This window comes from Asterias rubens, chromosome 2, assembly GCF_902459465.1.
Source record: "Asterias rubens chromosome 2, eAstRub1.3, whole genome shotgun sequence".
Taxonomy (NCBI): domain Eukaryota; kingdom Metazoa; phylum Echinodermata; class Asteroidea; order Forcipulatida; family Asteriidae; genus Asterias; species Asterias rubens.
Window position 1 is genome coordinate 3,445,138 of NC_047063.1, and position 19,508 is coordinate 3,464,645.

Consider the following 19,508-nt stretch of genomic DNA (forward strand, 5'->3'; position numbering starts at 1 on the left):
TAGTTGGATTCTAGCCGGATTCAAGGCACTGCACACGTTTGGTAATTGTCAAAGACCAGTATTCTCACTTGGTGTATCCCAACATAATAATATGCATAAAACAACAAACCTGTGAGAATTTGGACTCAATATTAGTCATCGAGGTTGCAAGAGAACACTGAAAGAAAAAAAAAACGCGCAGCACAAATGTGTGTGCTTTCAGATGCCTATTAAAAGGCTTTATGCCTGAAGTACTTTATGTGAGAAACTACCTCTTTCTCAAAAAGAGGTTACTCCAGAGGGAGCCGTTTCTCAAAGTGTTTTATACTACCAACAACTCTCCATTATTGCTCGTTACCAAATAAGTATGCTAACAGTTATTTTGAGTAATTACCTAAAGTGGCCAGTGTCTTTAACCATGAGAAAATGTTTATTATATGATAAACTATCAGTATCGCGAGTATACGAAAACCTTTACCATTTTTCTCACATATTTACAGGAAGGAGTATCCTAGTTAAAATTCTCATAGAGTAATATTTTGCAGGAGCATGCTGCTTGTGTTTCAAAGCTTCATACATCATTGACTCCGCTTGAAGTTGGCAAGGCCTACATTAGATTATTACAATTCCTGTAAAAAGGTTTTACCTTGGGAGTTTGTTCAGAGAATTGCATTATGCCTTGCAGTTGATACAGTTTCAGCACGAGAGAGGTTACACTCTATTAAATACACGCAGACTTGAAGTGGATCAAGGGTATAGATCTGCGGTAATTTGATATCGAATTTTCAAGCAGCCATATATGTGCATTGTACCCCATGTATGCATTAACAATCTAATCATAAAGATCTTACACAGAAACGGTACCACAACGCGTTACACCAATAAACAATTAGCAATAAAATAGTCTAAATATATAGTGAGCAAAATAAGTTTTTAGCTATGCTTTGAATTCAGTTAAAGAAATAGCATGAAGTATCATTTTGATAAATGCACAAAAACATTTGTAAGATGAAGTGTTAGTGAGCAAAATAAGTTTTTAGCTATGCTTTGAATTCAGTTAAAGAAATAGCATGAAGTATAATTTTGATAAATGCGTAAAAACATTTGTAAGATGAAGTGTGGTGTTGCCTGAACTTGAGCGAAGTTCTCAATACATTGAAATTGGAATCTAAACATGTTTTAGGTTTTACATGTGAAACAAATTGTGTACAAAAATTATGCTTAGAAATGTGTTAACAATCTCGACACTGTTTTTAGAGTGTAAACTCTACTGGATGTCCAACTTACTTTGTACGTTGCGAATTCCAAATCCTCCTGGTCTCTGATTTTAAAATTTGCAAAAACTGTTGTGATGTCGTCAATCATGCTCTTGTCTTTGTCCTTTCCCTGATGGACAAATTTACACAAAATTTAAGTTAATATCATAGGGAAATGATGAACTGAGAACTATATTCCGTGGACAATGTTTTGCGAGGTAGTAATGAAGACAAAACCAATCAATCAGTCAATCATAAATAATTTTAAAAAGCGCCTTAATCAAAGGTTTGCTCATGGGCCAAGAGAAATAAGTTAGTCAATAATGGCAGGCCTCCTGAAACAAGTCGACCCTTCAGAAGTGACTTGAACATGTTGAAGGATCTTGTGTCCCTAGTGATTTATTTTGAAGTTTATTCCAGAGTTTGGGAACGTTTACTGAGAAGGCCCTTTCAGAACAATAGATGTGGATGGTTTTGGCATAACAAAGAATGGTGGACATGATCTTTATGATGTTGGAGATGTATCCTTGAGCGATACGCGAATGGATATTCACTACACAATCAGTCTACTCCATCGTATATTGTGCACGCAATCTAACTGGGTTTTTTTTTTTTTACTTGAAAAAAAAACCAACAATGTCGAAATAAACACTTGTATTTTATACTTACAAATTTTTTCTTGAAGAGTGCGTGCAGTTTCTTTTTGGTTTCTAGATGAAAACAAAACATTGGACATGGGGTCATTAACACAATAAACACACATTCTTAAAACTGCACCCTTGTGGTGCAATCTTTTGTTCTTTCCCTTGTCCCTGCATGAAACAGTTTCACATAGACTTTGTACACAAATGTCCTTGTTGGGCACCTCAGTCTTTAGAATTCCCCTTTTGTAGGTAGGCCAACCGAACATTAGGACATTTTCTTTCTCGGGGTTCAATGTTTATGAAATGTATTGATGGATTCCATGTTCGTGTTTACGAAGGTTGGGCTTGTCAAAGAGATCCTCACTATCAAAACTAGGAAACGCCAACGACAGAATTATGCATGGAATTCTTCTGTCTCGCAAAATCTCCCCTGTTGAGGATTGTGATCATATTGCTGTACACATAGAAAGCGAAGTTGTTGTGCAAACCACGCCCACACACTACTCAGCAAACCTTATTGGTTAAGTGTTTATTTGATTGACAAATTTGGGTATGCGAAGTCGTGCTTTACAACAAACCACGCCCACACACTGTTCAAAAAGTCTCATTGGTCAAGTGTTTATTTTGATTGACAGAATATGGTAATCACCTGCTCCATCGTTGCCGTCTTGATTGAACCCATTGCTGTCGAACCCGGCAGTTGCACTAGCCTCAATGTAATCTACGTTAAGGTTAAACAAAAAACAAAGTTAAAGGCACTGGGCACTATTGGTAATTTTTACTCAGAATATTTTTTAGCATAAAAGCTTACATGATAATGAGCAATGTGAAGCTGAAGATGGTATAAAACATTTGTTTGTGTGATAAACGGGTGCCTCAGAGTAATGTAGGTTTTGAAAGAGGATATGACATCTCAAATAATAAAATACTTCAGCTAAAGCTTTTAAAGGCAGTGGACACTTTTGGTAATTACTAAAAATAATTATTCGCATAAAACCTTATTTTTGTAACAAGTAATGGGGAGCTATTAATAGTTTAAAACACTGTGAGAAATGAAGTAACATAGTTTTCGAGAAAGAAGTTACTTTCAACTAATTTGATTTTAGAATTTGAGGTCTCGAAATCAAGCATCTGAAAGCACACTGATTAAAAGGTTTTGATGAGACATGGGCAAACCTCATCAACTTCAGAAGAAACCAAATATAAGTTGTTATCCAAAAGTAATTACAAGTTGTCCAAACCAAAGTCGTTGTTTACGTCTTTGGACTAATCTTTTTATCACCTCGTTATTCTTACCTTGTAAATGTACTGCAGCAACAGCTTTGAAGGGGATAACAAACAAGACAGAAAATACATCATTATAAAAGACAAAAATACATCATTACACAAAAAATAATACATGCATTAAACAGCTCGTAGGTGAAATTGGAACTGGGAATGTCACAAGGAGAAGCGAAATCAAACTAAAATGATATACGATTGATCACCACCCAGTATCGATTGTCCCAGAATTTAAAAATCATTTCCATACTCGTATAATGTACAAAATATGTCCAGCCACAATCTCAAGAAAAAATACTGAACAAAATTACTATGATTTAATTTACTATCATGATTGGGTTGTTAAACCCCCAAATCATTTAACATTTGTTTATATTCAGTTTAAGCTTATATTTTGTATCACACCATCTTTACACTTGGCTGATCAGATTTCGAAAAACTTTAGTTGTCCCCTCAAAGTTCTTGTTGTGACCTGCAAAGAGTCGAACCATACCCAAGTACCTTCCCGTTGGACCAAAATAACCCCCTTGAAGCCCTTTAAGTCCACCCACATGGTCACCGTTACCCTTTCAAGAAGTGTCCGTAGAAATATCAAGTCTCGATCCGTAGTGATAAGTCTAAACCATGCGTTATTATATCACACCAATAAACCCATACAAAGTGTATCAACCCATATTGCTTCATACCTAATTTATTCTCAAGTGGTGCTTATTAGTCACTGTAGCTGTATTATTTTTCAGTGCTAAATGTTACATTATCCCTTAGTGGGATTTCTCTAGTATCAGCAGCCCACGAGTTCGCCACCCACTCGGTCGCTCCGTCCCCCCCCCCCCGGAGAAAAGGGGGCTTTACCCGGGGTGGCCATCGGTCAGGCTGGCAGGGTTCAACCCAAAAACCATAGTTTAAATCACAAAACAAACAAACAAGATCAGGTTCGAAAAAGGGCGAGTTTCATTTTCTGAAAGATGTTGAACGTGTGAGATAAAGATTGCTCGTGTCTTGTTTCTTAACCTGTCTGTCTGTTTTAGTTTTTTTTGTTTCGACTTACTTGCTAAAGTAGAGCTGGCGGTGCTCATGATGCTGCATCTATGTTCATATCCTAATGTCGGTGGAAACAGCGAATCGCCGTGGTGTGGAGGAGAGTTAGTCCCGCCGGGACCCGTTTCTTGTAAACAGCTGCAGAAAAAAGAAAAAAAAAACACAATTTGTTATATATTACATTCTGATAGTAATGGATTTTAAAGCGCCATATCTTTCAACAAAACACACTCTTGGTACATAGAAAAAGAGCTCTGCCGGTGACGGTACCTTATACTATAAATGACGATACAATTGAGTTTTCAGTTCGGTTTTGAAAATGGAGAGAGTCTGATGTTCAGTGAAAGAGTATTCCTATAAAAGATGGCACATGTGAAAAAAGCATGTCTCCTCATAGTGTTTGAAGAGCGAAGCATTCTCGTTATAGAAACACTTTGTTTTGGAATCACATAACATTATACAAATCACACCCGCAGGTAAGAACGAAGCTAAGATTAAGATTAAGCTAAGATTTCAAAGACTACAAACCAGTGCCTAACACAATACAAATGTTTGGTGTGTTCCACTTCACACTAATCTCCCAATATAAATAAATTATGTCAAGGATTTGAACCGTACCGAATATGGACCTAGGTCCAGGACCTAGCTCTATATAAAAAACATAACATTACTGAAAATAAGGTTAACCCCTCCTTAGAGGCATTGGATACCTTTGGTATTTGTCAAAGACCACCATTTCTCACCTGGTGTATCCATAAATATGCATAAAATAACAAATCTGTGAAAAATTAAACTCGATTGATAGTCGAAGTTGCAAGAGAATAATGAGAAGAGAAAAACCCGTTTTGCACAAATTTGTGTGCTTTCAGATGCATAATAAAAAGGTTTCATGCCTGAAGTCTTTTAATATTTGAGTGAGAAATAACCCCTTTCTCACAGTAACTACGTTACTTCAGAGGAAGCCGTTTCTCACAATATGTTTTACTATCAACAGCTCTCCGTTGCTCGTTGAATACAAAGTAAGTTAAGTAGGATTTGAAAGTTTGCATGATGGAAATACGATAATATAGAAAGGTTTGCGGTAACACCATGTAATGACTATCTCGTATGAGCAGGGGTGGTTCTGAAAAGAACCGTTGGTTTCAACTCTACTCTAAGAGTTGAAACCAACGATTCTATTCAGAACCACCCCAATTCATTAGAGATAGTCATTACATGGTGTTACCGCAAACAAAGTAAGTTTGTATACTGAAATTGTTTTGAGTTATAACCAATATTGTCCAGTGCATTTGAAGTACTTGGATACTCGATAAAGCCCAGCACGGAACCTTACACCGACCAGTTTCGCGTGGATATCCCAACGGAAGATTATTTTCGAAAACAAGGGGCGCGGGAACAAAGCATTCATAATCTGGGATGTCCAATGCCATCGATCAAACGTTTGATGACAAAGTATGTTTTAAATACACGTGATCTAAGCGAGGGGGCGAGAGTGTGTGGGCTAGAAAGCAACGAGGTTAAAAAGACTCCTTCCCGATTCCCACATCAATCTTTGTTTGGAGAACATTAATTTTGTCTGGGAAACTAGTTGCGTGTGTTTGTCAGTGCAAATCGCACTGACACAATAAAAACATGAATTGTTAAAGTGTTTTGGAATGAAGGTGAAGAAAAACCTTGTTGATCACCGACTAGAAATTGAGTTGCATACTTGTATGTGGAACTCAATAGCGTGGGTGAATGGAAGAATTCGAACGGCGGGTGGTAGTTGACCTTTCGATAGTAACTTAACTTCGCTTTCTCGTTTGGGTGGGATTATGACATTATAAACTCCTACATGCACAAAATAAAGATCACCGACCGGGCTAATAATGGCACCGAAATTAACACCTGTTACATGCCGTACTTTAAAATCAATATTTAAGCATAATTGATCCTTTCCTAATTTGTTGCAACCCACCCATTTTGATGTATAAAATACAAAATCTCCCAGCTCAGGAGTTGGCATTGCCTTTTATTGTAGCTTCCAGCAGGCAACTTTGTTGCAGAGAAAAGTTTTAAATATTGACTGATTGATTTTTAATAGATTCTTTAACCTGAAAAAGTAAAGCCTCAAATGAATGAGATCAATTCACACAAAGCTCAGGAATTTGCAGTGACTTTTGGTAGCTTATTGCATGCGACTTGGTAGTAAGAAAGGTCACTTTGTTAAATTTTAATTAAAGTAACTTTTAATATTTTTTATTGCACCTCTGACTATCAGTGTCCTCGGTGAAAGGTTTCCACAGGGTAAACAATAAATAAATAAATAAATAAAGTGGATACCTACATTGAAAAACAGTTCATTGACTTACTGGACCAATCTAGATGGATTCTCCCGTAGTACCTCGTCACCCTCCTTCAAGATGATGTTTGAATATATTATTTATATATATCTATAGTCTTTTGTTTGGGGATACCTTACATCTTCGCCCCCACAGAAAAATCCAAATCCTTCTATCCCCCTCAAAATGTCAACGGGTTACCAAAGAATACCACTCGAGCTCTTCAATAAATATAGAGCGAGTCAATGGGGTTTTCGCACCCAATCATACCGTAAATCCCTTTGCAGGTGCCCGAGGAGGGTTGTGATGTTTGACCAAAATTGAGTTCGATCGCCGAGGGCCAATCTCACTGCTGCTGAACTATTTTCCACTACAGATTGAATCTGTGAACGGCCTTTCAACCGACATAGATAATATAATTCGTTGTTGGTTACATGCACTGGATACTATTGGTAATTACTTGCAACAAGTATTAGCACACCACTTTACTTTAGTAACCAGCTATTTAAACGTAGTTTTTGAGAAAGAGGTAATTTCTCACTAAAATATTAAAAGACTTCAATGTGGTGTTTTTCTTGCATTATTCTCTAGCAACTTCGATGACCAATTGAGCAGGAATTATCACATTTTTTTTATATATATAAATATATTGGGATCAAGCGACAAAACTGGTCTTCGACAATTCCCAAAGGCGTCCAATGCCTTAAAAAAAGCAGAACATTTTGTGAACTCAGTTAAAAGCAAGTTAAGGCCTACCGCTTCGGTAATGAAACAAGCACACTGTCTCGTATCCACAATGAAAGTGCACTCTTGTTTTATTCATGACAAGCGTTAAATTTCCATGTCAGTATGTCGACTGCAATGTATAGATAGATAATTCAAGGATACAATTAAGCCCGCAAGGCGCATACGTGACATAAACAGTTCATACGCAGGTCCCTATGCGCATGATCGGCGCGCAAAGGATTCTGGGTAAAATCCAAGTTTTTTAAGAAGTACGGTACACTAAAAACCTGACATAGTAACATGTAAGCTTAAGAATGTCATCCATCTTGACGGCAGCTTGATCAACTGTCTTGGTTTACCAAGATGGCGCTTGTGCAGATTGACAGTGAAGTTAGTTTGCTATTGGATATTGGATGCTCACGTGTGGGATTGTTAGTACAGCGCATTTAGACGTTGCTTTTTAGATACTGTATATTGGACATTCCCGAAGGTTCGTACAGTGAATGTCAACCTGCTACATCTTTATTGTATACTGGACATTCCTGTATGTTTGTACAGTAAATGTCTACCCTGTACATCGATATTGGATATTGGACATTCCCGTAGGTTTGTACAATGAATGTCTACCTTGCGCATCTATATTTGACATTGGACTTTGCCGTAGGTTCGTACAGTGAATGTCTACCTTGTACATCGTTATTGGATACTGGACATTCCCGTAGGTTTGTACAGTGAATGTCTACCCTGTACATCGATATTGGACATTGGACATTCTCGTAGGTTTGTACATTGAATGTCTAACCTGTACATCGATATTGGGTATTGAACATTCCCTTAGGTGTGTACAGTAAATGTCAACCTTGAGGCTACATCGGTATTCGATATTAGAAATTCCCGTAAGTTTGTACATTGACTTTCTAACCTGTACATCGATATTGGATATTGGACATTCCCGTAGGTTTGTGCATTGAATGTCTACCTTGCTGTGCATCGATATTGAATATTTGAAACTCCCGTAGATTTGTACAGTGAATGACTATACCTTGTGCATGATTGGATTTTGGGCATTCCCGTACGTTTGTACAGTGGTTGTCTACATCCTGTACATTAATATTTGATATTAAGAAAAAGTAAAAAAATTCAAAGACAATTTTACAGGTTTTCCAATATTATAAAGCTCTTTTACCAAAAAGGGCATTTTATGAATGGGAATAGAGTATTGACTCATCAGTATGGTGGGTCGTGTGATAAAGGAGAAACGACCCTGCGCGGTGATAAATTACGGCCGTAAAAGACCTCGTGATGGTTTCGCATCACGACCACATGAAGCTAAACATCACGTACATTAAAAGGGTTTACATGTAGGTCAGTTTACTGCCTTCCCGTTTAACAGCACTTTGTCTTCTACAGTCATCGAAACACTCTATACCCACGCAAAGTGTAATGCTTAAGGCCGACAACTATACCTCTCGAAAAAATCGTAAATTGCTTGCTAACAAGTGAAATGAATCCATGTAACTTGAACCTGTTCTCCCCGTGGCATTACATACATTATGGTGTCTCTTTCATCATGGTATCTCCTTCTATCCACAATCAAAGATGCCGCGACTACTCACACAAAACACATACGACCACCTATTTCCATCACCTTCTGCCAAGGTCTTACGCTTAAATTGTCCCATGACACCTTGCCTGGTGATGCTGATAAATATAAATCAAGACAAATCGTTGACACACCCATTGTTTGACTTACTGCTAAATAATACTATGAATAATACATGATTTTGTATAGTGCCGTGAACAGCGCCTCAAGGCCCTTTACAGTAGATTTACAAACACGTGGTTGTTTCATTAAATACGTGAGTAAAATATAAATACGTGAGTCCCTGCATGGTCTAACCCTTACCCGGCTGCGTGATAATGTATTCAGAATAGATTATTCAGATTAATTCAGACCATAATTTCAAGGAACATGTATTTAGGCCTACATCCTGAAATACATTTTGTGAAATGTTTATAGAATTATAAACCACTCAGTTCCGCCAACATACAGTAAAACTTATATCACTCGGTAAAGTGAATATTTTGCTGTCATCACTTAACCAGACAAAAACGAGATGCGGTTCGTCATAAGTTTTCCTCCGAAAGCAAATATTTGTTTAAAGGTAATGGACACTTGTCAAAGACCAGTATTCTCACTTGGTGTATCCCTCTATGCATAACATAACTAATCTGTGGAAACTTGGACTCCATTGGTCATCAAAGACGCAAGAAAACAAAATGAATGAAAAACACCCTTGTTGCACAAATTTGTTTGCTTTCAGATGCCTAAGGAATTCAGACCCGAAGTCTTTTAATATTTTGAGTGAGATATAACCCCTTTTCTCAAAACTACGATTCTACTTCAGAGGGAGCCGTCTCTCACAATATTTTGTTATACTATCAACAGCTCTCCATTGCTCGTGACCAAGTACATGTTTATGCTTACAATTATCTTGAGTAATGACCAGGAAGAATCCAGGAAGTTGTATGGATTATTCAAGGGACATTCATCCCTAACCTCAGGAGGCAATTAGGGGCGTTTCCTCGGTAGGTATCATCAGCTGCTCTTCTACGAACCATATGGATTGGAGGTATCATGGATTTCCGTTTGGACGAAATACATCTCAATATCAATATCAAAGGGGGAAAAGTACCTGTTTCATATTTCACTGATCGTTCAATCAAAGACATGCATCGTTTAAGATTCAACTACCTTTTTGGTTATGGCTATACCATGCATTGATCGTAAAAACATGTGTTTTGGGAGGAGAAACAAAAACGATGCCTATAGAACATCGGATCATACAGGGCACCCGAGAAGAAAATTACACTTTTGCTATCTGCTTTCTCATAATGTATCATATATACTGCGGTGTTTAGAGTAAAAAACAAACGCATCCCAGTGTTGTACATAATGTACGGCAAGAATAAACATTATTAAATAAATAGCCAAGCCGTGGCATCACAGCTCCAGGCACCAGATACTGTGTCTTTCAAGTTTCAAGTGGTAATTTTGTCCCTGTAATAATAACTAATAAAAAGACCAAGAGCATTTTGGACATGAAAGCGCTGCGAGCACGGTTTATAATTTTTGGCCGTGTTTTACCTTGTAATAAATCCAGGGGAAGGCCCGCGGTGTTATCACATTAACACGTACTTAATGGTTTCGTTTCTGCGAAGTCGACCGTGTATTATTTTGGTGTTAAAGTACTATGTTCAACCCTGGGTCTGGTCCTTGACCTATAGTATAACATACCTGCAAAAAGCACGTACTGTACTTTATACAAAGTCAAGGTGAACAACCCATCATGGTGCTTTGTTTTGTACATAATTACCTCGATTACGGAAAATCACTCTTAAAACTTTAGGGTCAATATAAATGTTCCACGTTTCATTGGTTCAATGTGACCTTCACGGCAAGACAAACCGATAAGGGTTCAGCAGCCGATTTCACGGAACGCTGGGATTAGTCCTTTCTCGAATTAGGACTAGTAACTAAGGATGGGCTCTATATTATGTCCTAACATCTATGGATACGAAACTTATCTCGTCCTTAAGGACTCCTTAGTCCCAAGATTGATCCTAATTGGGGAACAGTTTGGTGAAATCGACGGCAGTGCTCAAGGCCCGGAATGTGGGGCAATATTTTGCCCCCTCAGTTATAATTAGAGTGTAAGCAACTGAACCAATGATATTACAGGCCTAGAAATTAATTAGTTCCCCAGCTGTAATCACAAGTCATAGCCTTCAGAATTCATCAATGGTATATCATACACAGCCAGACAGTCTATACAGGCCCTTTTCGAATCCACGGCTTCGGCTCCAGATTCGGCTTAAGCTAGCTTGGTCCCGCGTTTGTTTCGAGAACCGGCGTGCTTTGCGTACGCGCTGTCAGGACTCCAGACGAGAGGAACGAAGCCTGAAGCCGAATCCAAAGCCGTGATTTCGAAAAGGGCCACATCCTTGTGAATTTCCATGTTAAGATTTCTGGCCATAGGCAAGCAGGTGAATCACGTAGACACCTCACTGCGGACTCAACCGAACCAAACACTAAAAAAAGTGTCAATTGCTATACGAGAGGTAAGATCGAACAAGAAAAAAAAGGCCATGCAATGAAACCATGATACGGCACTGCAGCTGAAATGAACCCAAAATGCACTGCATCGGTTGAAAGTGGTTCCGTTTCACAGCGCGACCAGCAAAGAAAAATGAGTAAATATGTCACTTTCAAAGCTGTCTCAATCCACCATTTTACGGGTTCAGTTTCAAGAAGGCTTTTACGGACAAGATTATAGCACCTTTTACTAGAATATGGTGATGTTTTAGTGGTGCTACATCGGCATAATTGATTGCATTTTTTGTCTTAAATTTAGCTTCTAAACGACTTGTGAAATTAAAGGCAGTCCGTGGTCTTGATCAATGAAGATTTCTATCTCACACAACACTCTAAGATACAACGTGCTCTGAAAACCAATACTTTAATTATCTCAATAAATATTTGCACTTCTGAGGGCGGGATGTACGTGCGCTTGGTGGGAAACACAAATTCAATGGATTTAAAGCTCATTCATATTTTGTATTTCAAAACTCGTATCTTTAAACTATATTTCTAAATTGTTGGTAGCCTTTGGTTTGTTTGTAGCAATAGTAGGACTAGATCATTCATAGATAATTAATAAGTATTTACTTTATCAATAATTATACTACCTTTCTAATTGTACTGACAAATTCTCATATTGAATGTTTGTTTTCCCAATATGGAATAAACGTTAAAATTATGTGCTCTATGCTTACAGAAAAACCATAGCACCGACTTTGGAGTTTTTGCTAAGACGGCACTTTCTCTTCGAATAGAGGTATTTATGGACTCTAACGGTGTCACTTAATCAAAGCATCTTCATGATCAAACCGACCGGAAGATCAGCAATATTTACCGGTAGTGTATTTCCATCAGTCCGCCTCGGGGACCACCAAATCCTACCCGACTATATTTATATTAAATACGCGCAAAACCCCGGCTCTATTAAACATTATTCAAGTTTCCATAAACTAAAAATAGAATTAATTTCTTCAAAAAATATTATCGGGCTTTCAGAGAAATGCATCGGTGTGACAATTTTTTAATATATTTTGGACTCCATGAGGTGATGACTGGGCCTCAGGGGGCTTCAATTAGTCTCTTGAGAGTGAGAATGGTGTCGAAGAGTGAGTCTGAACAACATGTGTATACAATACAGCTGCTTCTATTTAAGATCGCACAATCACTGGCACAATAATAACAATAGGAGGTACTGAGTTATATTGACCAAGGCCTGATTTCATAGAGCTGCTTATAAAGCACAGTTTAGCTGGTAGTCTTATTATGGTAAACGTAATTTTGTTAAGCGTAGCTACTTTTTGTGCTTAAGTAGCTGAAATTGGGCCCACGCCAATACGCCACGAGAGGATAAGGTAAACATGTTAAAACAACAAAATTCAAAGTAATGAAGAGGGGGGGGGGGAATTCCACACACCAAAATACGATACTGTTTATTTCAGAAAAAAAAAATTGGTTTGACGATTTCGTTCCAAAATTTAAATTACAATTTTATGTAACAATGATCCCAAGTCATCATTTTAAAAGGTCAAACCTCTTCGCGGGAAAAACACATCAACTGCTCAATGACTGGCTGAGTAAACGCCAAATAACATTTCGCAAGGTCTTGAATTTTGCTACAACTAGTAATAGTAACTAAAACAGAAACTTCATCAAACTTCAATAAATGGATGCACCATTCGTCATTGAAGACCGAGTAACAACATGACAGGCATAGTGATTAATAATTTAATTGCATTTAACATCAACAACATCAACAGCAACAGCAGCAGCAGCAACATCAACAACAACAGCAGCAGCATAATAGCAACAACATCAGCAACAACAGCAACAACGAAAACAGCAGCATCAGCAGAAACGAGTCGAAGTTTCCATCATTACCAGACAGAGAAAGACAGTATAGAATTTATGCAAAGTAATACCTCATAATTCATTTTAACTTTTTAATGGACTAAAAAAAGTTATTTCCTTCGAGTGCAAAAAATGAAAGTGATGCGATTTAAGATGAAGTCTGATGGAGGGGTGACCGGTGTGTCATACCTCCTCAAGAAAGTGTTCATCATCCCGTCTAATGTTTAAGTGTTTCCATGAAATCATAGGAAGTAATGGGAGAAAGTGATCTTCGTGAAACTGCTGCATTTCGGGTTGTCGAAGCAGCCCGTCCGGTTCGTCGGTGTAAACCAAAACCAGACTGGGAATCGAAGACAGTTGATGCTTTTTATTTTGCCTTTGAAAGACAAGTGTTTGTGACAAGGGAATCGGTAAACTTCCTTTAAAATTAGAACAGTTGCTGAATGAACATAATCCCAAAGACAAACCAACAACATACGGCAGCAGACCACAAGACACAAGTCAACGACTTTATGAAGAACAAGGAGACTTCACTGTTTACTGAATCAGGGGAAATGTGATGGCCTATTTTCCTGATTGCAAACACCGCCCAAAAATCAAGAGAAAATTGATCTCATATCAGGTTGCCAATAATACAACTTATGGTGAAAAAAACCCAGAACGCAAGGGACAAGAAAACTAATCAGGTAAAACCTATCGTTCTCAGAATGATGTAAGTCTGACGCCACTTAGCACCATCAGCAGTCACCCGTTTCGCCCCCAGGTGTTGCAGACCTGGTAGTACTTGGAAAGGGTGGGGTATGGGGGGGAGGGTGGAATGATGTAGGAGTGGAGACCAATCATCCCTCAACCAGAGCAATTAGCAAAACTCTCCTGTCTTTTGCGAAGCGGTTAAGATACAGAGTGGACATGCAGCAGACTATTGCATGCTGAGTGTTAATAGCAGGGTGTTGTTCATGGATGGTTTAACTGCTCATAGCTGTTGCATAATCTAGACGACCTCGTCTACGTTTTTGCAAACTTTACAGAGAAAGTAATTATCGAATTGGCCGGCTAATGAGCAATCTCAGGGGACGTGCACATGATACCCTTAATTGGGGGATTACACAGCTTCTGACTGATTGGAGACTACAACCCCCTCCCTAACAACTTCTTCATCGGGACAGTCATTCATTTACTCACCCGTTGACGTCATCACAAAAACTGTGGCGTTGTTTCAAGAGATACAATACAATTCAAAACATTTCACACACCGACAATTCATCTAGACCACAGCGGTTTGTGGCAATACAGCTTTAAAACAATACAAAATTGCAAGTTAAAGTCAATAACAACTACCAAACAACCGCTGTGGGACAGAACAGGTCAGGTTTCAGATGCTTCTTGAAAATATGAAGTGAATCAGCAGAGCGCAGAGATGGGGGAAACTATTCCGAAGCTTATAGGGGCAGAGGTGTCTGTTTAATGAGAAAACAGTTACAAATGAGCGCACATACAAAAAGGGTTTTTCCTTAGCCACTTAGTCACTGGGAACGTGAGTCCACTTCAGGACTAACTACACGGTCATATCAATTACTCACAGAAGTTCACGGGCGGCGGAGTAGGGAAGAAATCACACGAGTAACAGAGTCGAGTAACCATTTATAAATAATAATTAATAAAAAATTGGGGGGGGGGAATAAATTTCTCCAAAAAAGTCAATCATCATCAATAATTAATAGGCTAGGAAATTATCAAATTAAGTCAAATGAGCTTGCAGTTGGCATATTGTGCAGAATTATAAACACTTCATTGTAAAAGTAAAGACTTTCCGTGTTTCCCAAAATAAGTGAGGATCTTTATTAGAGAAAAAAGCTAAATGTAATTTCTACTTATCCAAAGTCACTTAAATAAAACGAGGCCCGCAACACTAAATGGAGTTGGTATAAACATACTTCAACGTACGATGACGCCGTAAGTCTAGCCGTAGCCCTAGCTGTACCCGCTATTCAGACACGACTTTAGTCCCCAAAAGGGACTCTAAAAAATAAAATAAAATAAAAATGATCTACTCATAGGCGCTACGGCTTATACAATAAGCCACTTTGGCAAGTTTTCCCACGCGAAAGGCTATTCTAAAAATGTGTTGTTTGTTTTCAAAATCCATCATCAGATCCAATCAAAACGTCCCCCAAAAAATGGAATTCGATTATTACGGTTATGCAACTTTCATTATTTCTATGCACTGCAGAAGGCGTACAAATGTCATTGCAGTTAGGTTATGAACTATTTTAAGTTCATGTGACTATTATCTGGGAACCAATGGGACCGCAGACACACAAGGTATTTCCTTTGTAACGCGATGACGTAGTTCATCGAATCTCATTGCTATCAGAAGTACTGGATTTGATAACCCCGACGGCTACAGGGAACTTACGCATGCCGTAATGTTTTCAACTCACGTTTGGTAGCTTGTACAGTTCAATTATGCATCATGTATGATTTTCAACCAAAAAGGAAAGTATTTTGTTTTCTATGACCATTTGAAATGGTAAGGAAATAAAAAGGGCAACTTCAGCAATAAAATTGACTATGCGCTATGTAAAAAAAACATTGATTGATGCCGTGATCGAATTACAAATACAATTGGGAAATGTTGTGCTTCTTTTTGCTCGTCTTAACAAGCGTTTCATCAATTTGATTGTAATGTACGTCTGTGCGTTAATATATCTAATTGGACTCGAGGTTGTCACCACATGGATGGACATGGCAGATTAACCATGGAAAGTGGTGTACTGCTTGATTGCCTAGAGTGAGCCACCTGGGATAATGCAACACTTTCGTTTATAATCAACTTTACAGCTTGAGAGGGGACAACATTTTAACTCATATTATGTATAAAGACAAATAAACAGACACAGTACAAATACCCTCATTATTACGATGCATGCACGATTCATCCTGCTCCAGGTCTCATGACAGCCACTTATAATGGGCCTATGAGTATTCATGAATCTTATTAACATAACAATTATTATTAGGAGGATCTGCTCTACGCGTGTTTACGTACCAGCATGTTTGGACTATCTATTCCCTGGTTTCATTACGAGGGCTTAACATGTCTTTTGCATTCCATTGTCTGGTTTATTAATGCATTAGGGGTGACCTCAATTAAAAAAATACCTCGCGTATTACCAGGCGAAACAAAAACACGCATCGTGTAATGGTGTGATCGTTGATTTTGTTTAACCAATTAACATCAAGGAGAGATTAAAACCGTAGTTTATATCCAATCACTTTGACTTGATGGTTCCCACGTCACTACTGAGTTAACTCACGTCATTCTTAATAAGAAATTCCTGACTTTTTGATTTGGTATTTTATCAACGACAAATACAAATCACATGAATAGGGAATTCTTACCTCCGACGGGCCATCCTCTGTTTGCAATCAGAATTTATTTACAAACACAACTGGCATAACTGACACATAAATACCAATTTCGTATTTGCTTCGATTGTAAATAAATAATAATAAAACATTAAAGCACCGGAATGAACTAAGCAAAATAAGTAAACCAATAGTTTGAGGCCCAGTATTAGCATAATATCAACATCAATAAAAAGAACTTTCACTGACACCACAAATTATATGCATAGATATAATCATTGACCAATACAACGTTGAGCTTGTTAAAAATAAAAAGCCTGGTAGGGAGCTATATCTCTTATATATATTGTATTATAAAATTGTTTAATATGAGCTATAGCTCCCCTTTGTAGTACTGCATAGCTTATACATGTAACGCGATAAATACAACATGTCACCGACAATGATAGGTTACTGCACTGCTCTGATCAAAACTGTGTAACCAGATAGCCTAATCACACAGCGTTAATAGAGATATGTTTCTTCACAGGACTCGTGAAACTACACATCAACGGTAAAAACCAAAATTATCAGAAATGTTTCTGTGTCAAAGTTTTTCTTGGTTTCAAAACAATTCGGTTTGCCCTTACCTGACACTGCTGCCACCGCCATCATCGTCGGCGACATCAGAGCTGGACGGTGGGACTTGCGAGATGACAGCACCCCTTCGCTGATGGATCCTGGAGTTTGGTGGCCGGGCCGATGGCTCGTCATCCTCCACGTCACTGCTCGAAGTCACCTGGTGTTGGGAAGGGTGACAAAGGACAGCGTCAGACGACACACCTCTCGGCAACAGACGAAATAAAGTTTCGCGTCTCATTTTGAGTAGGGACCTCCGGACTACAGTGACCGTGGTCCTTATAGCTGATACTGGCATTAGGGGGGAACAAGGCCCGTCAGGGTACCGCAAGTTTTTAAATCGACCGTCCAGAAACCGATTATGAAACCATTAGCAGTAAAATCCAGACTTGGGCATTTCATTCCTTCGGTTAGCACCCAGGTGATAGTAATGTCCACTGAACGTTGTTGGGTCAGCACCCCTGTCTGATGTCAGTATCTGTTTGTAACTCGTTAAAGGATGGGGAGCGTGACTCGGCCGTACTCAAGAGAGCATCGTGTACTACGTCAGTTACAACCCATGAGCCTTCGTGTAGTGATCGTCAACTCTCCCGTCGTCAAACTAAATAGATGTATTAATACACACGCACGGCTGCAGGCTACCTCATCACTCGGCAGCCTATTAGGTTATCGGTTCGTCCAATGATAGTGGAGCATTACACACACACACTATACGGATACTATATATTGAACGCGACTCACGATCTCGACACTCGGAAGTTGAACTCGCGGGGGATGTTTTCCACGAACCCCCACTGCTCCTCGTCGTCACGTCGACTGTCTCGACACAAAACACGGTGTTGTCATCATCCAACAAACCCACCGAGGGGGTTTCCCCCATAATGGTGACTCTCGCGCAGGCGCACTGCCTACTCTGAGCGACAGATATTGGCACAAATATTGGGGATGCTGACAAAACAAGAATCTATTTTAGGGCTGTGTGCATTCATAGTTGGAAGGCCCCCGGGGACGTTAACATAATCAAAACCGCAGCCGGTCGGAAAATTGACACAAAAATAGCGCTACTTTTTAAAAATAAAAAATGCCGCGAATACTCTGGAAATGTTGTTGTTTGCTTTCAAGAAATGCTCGGTAAAAGTATACATTAATTCAACTTGGTAAGTCAAAACAGTCATGTTCACAAAAAGGGCATGATATAAACAAAGGGACACAAGTCAGTGATGTTAAAACATCCTGCCATAACGACAACAAAACTGCAACAGTAAAGGTGTACATGATGCATGAAGCTTGGCGTGATGTGGGCTATGATAAGAAGTGAATCTTGCAGGTGTTGAACCCGATTGTAATTATTTTGAGAATAAAATGGGATTCAAACGAAATAAATTAAAACATATTTGTTTTATAAATAATTGGTATTAAAGGCAGTGGACACTATTGGTAGGATTGTCAAAGACTAGCCTTCACAGTTGGTGTATCTCAACATATGCATAATATAACAAACCTGTGAAGATTTGAGCTCAATCGGTCATCAAAGTTGCGAGATAATAATGAAAGAAAAAACACCTTTGTCACACGAAGTTGTGTGCATTTAGATGGTTGATTTCGAGACCTCAAGTTCTAAATTTGAGGTCTCGAAATCAAATTCGTGGAAAATTACTTCTTTCTCGAAAACTATGTCACTTCAGAGGGAGCCGTTTCTCACAATGTTTTATACCATCAACCTCTCCCCATTACTCGTCACCAAGAAAGGTTTTATGCCAATATTTATTTTGAGTAAATACCAATAGTGTCCACTGCCTTTAAAGGGTCTATGTACTTTTTAGTAACAAAAAAACACACAATGTCCACAGATTTACATTAAACTTACACAGTTAGAAGATTATAATAGAAGAAAGCTTCCCTTGAAATTTTACTTACTGAGGTGTTGTAGTTTTTGAGAAATGAGTAAAAGTAATAATTTACGTATCAGTTTTAGCATGTAAAAACGTATTAACCACTTATGCTATGGTTTTGGTATAATATCATAACTGGTTAAGGGGATTTTATTAGTTAGTAATATTTGAAGGGAAGCTTTCCACTGTCATTATCTTCAAATCCTGTTAGTTTGATGTAAATCTGTGGACATTTTGAAAAAGTACCCGAATCCTTAAAGAAAAAACAAAATCAACTTATTATTGGGAATTTTTTTGGTATTAATGGGATTTAAAACCAATAAAATCAGAACATATTTGGAATTTGTTTTCTATAAAATAGTAATTTCTCATCAGCTCTTTCATTGTGGTAAATA

At 38.3% G+C, this 19,508-nt stretch overlaps 1 protein-coding gene across 1 annotated transcript in view; it reads right to left on the reverse strand.

Moving 5' to 3' along the window:
- The window catches only part of LOC117307130, a 45,671-nt gene that overhangs the window by 18,577 nt on the left and 7,586 nt on the right, over positions 1-19,508 (reverse strand). The window contains exons 4-9 of the mRNA XM_033791798.1: positions 17,233-17,381; positions 4,209-4,336; positions 3,176-3,199; positions 2,529-2,600; positions 1,905-1,945; positions 1,267-1,365 (exon numbers count right to left, since the gene is read on the reverse strand). Coding sequence (XP_033647689.1) covers positions 1,267-1,365; positions 1,905-1,945; positions 2,529-2,600; positions 3,176-3,199; positions 4,209-4,336; positions 17,233-17,381 — 513 coding nt within the window. The remainder of the gene's footprint in view (positions 1-1,266; positions 1,366-1,904; positions 1,946-2,528; positions 2,601-3,175; positions 3,200-4,208; positions 4,337-17,232; positions 17,382-19,508) is intronic.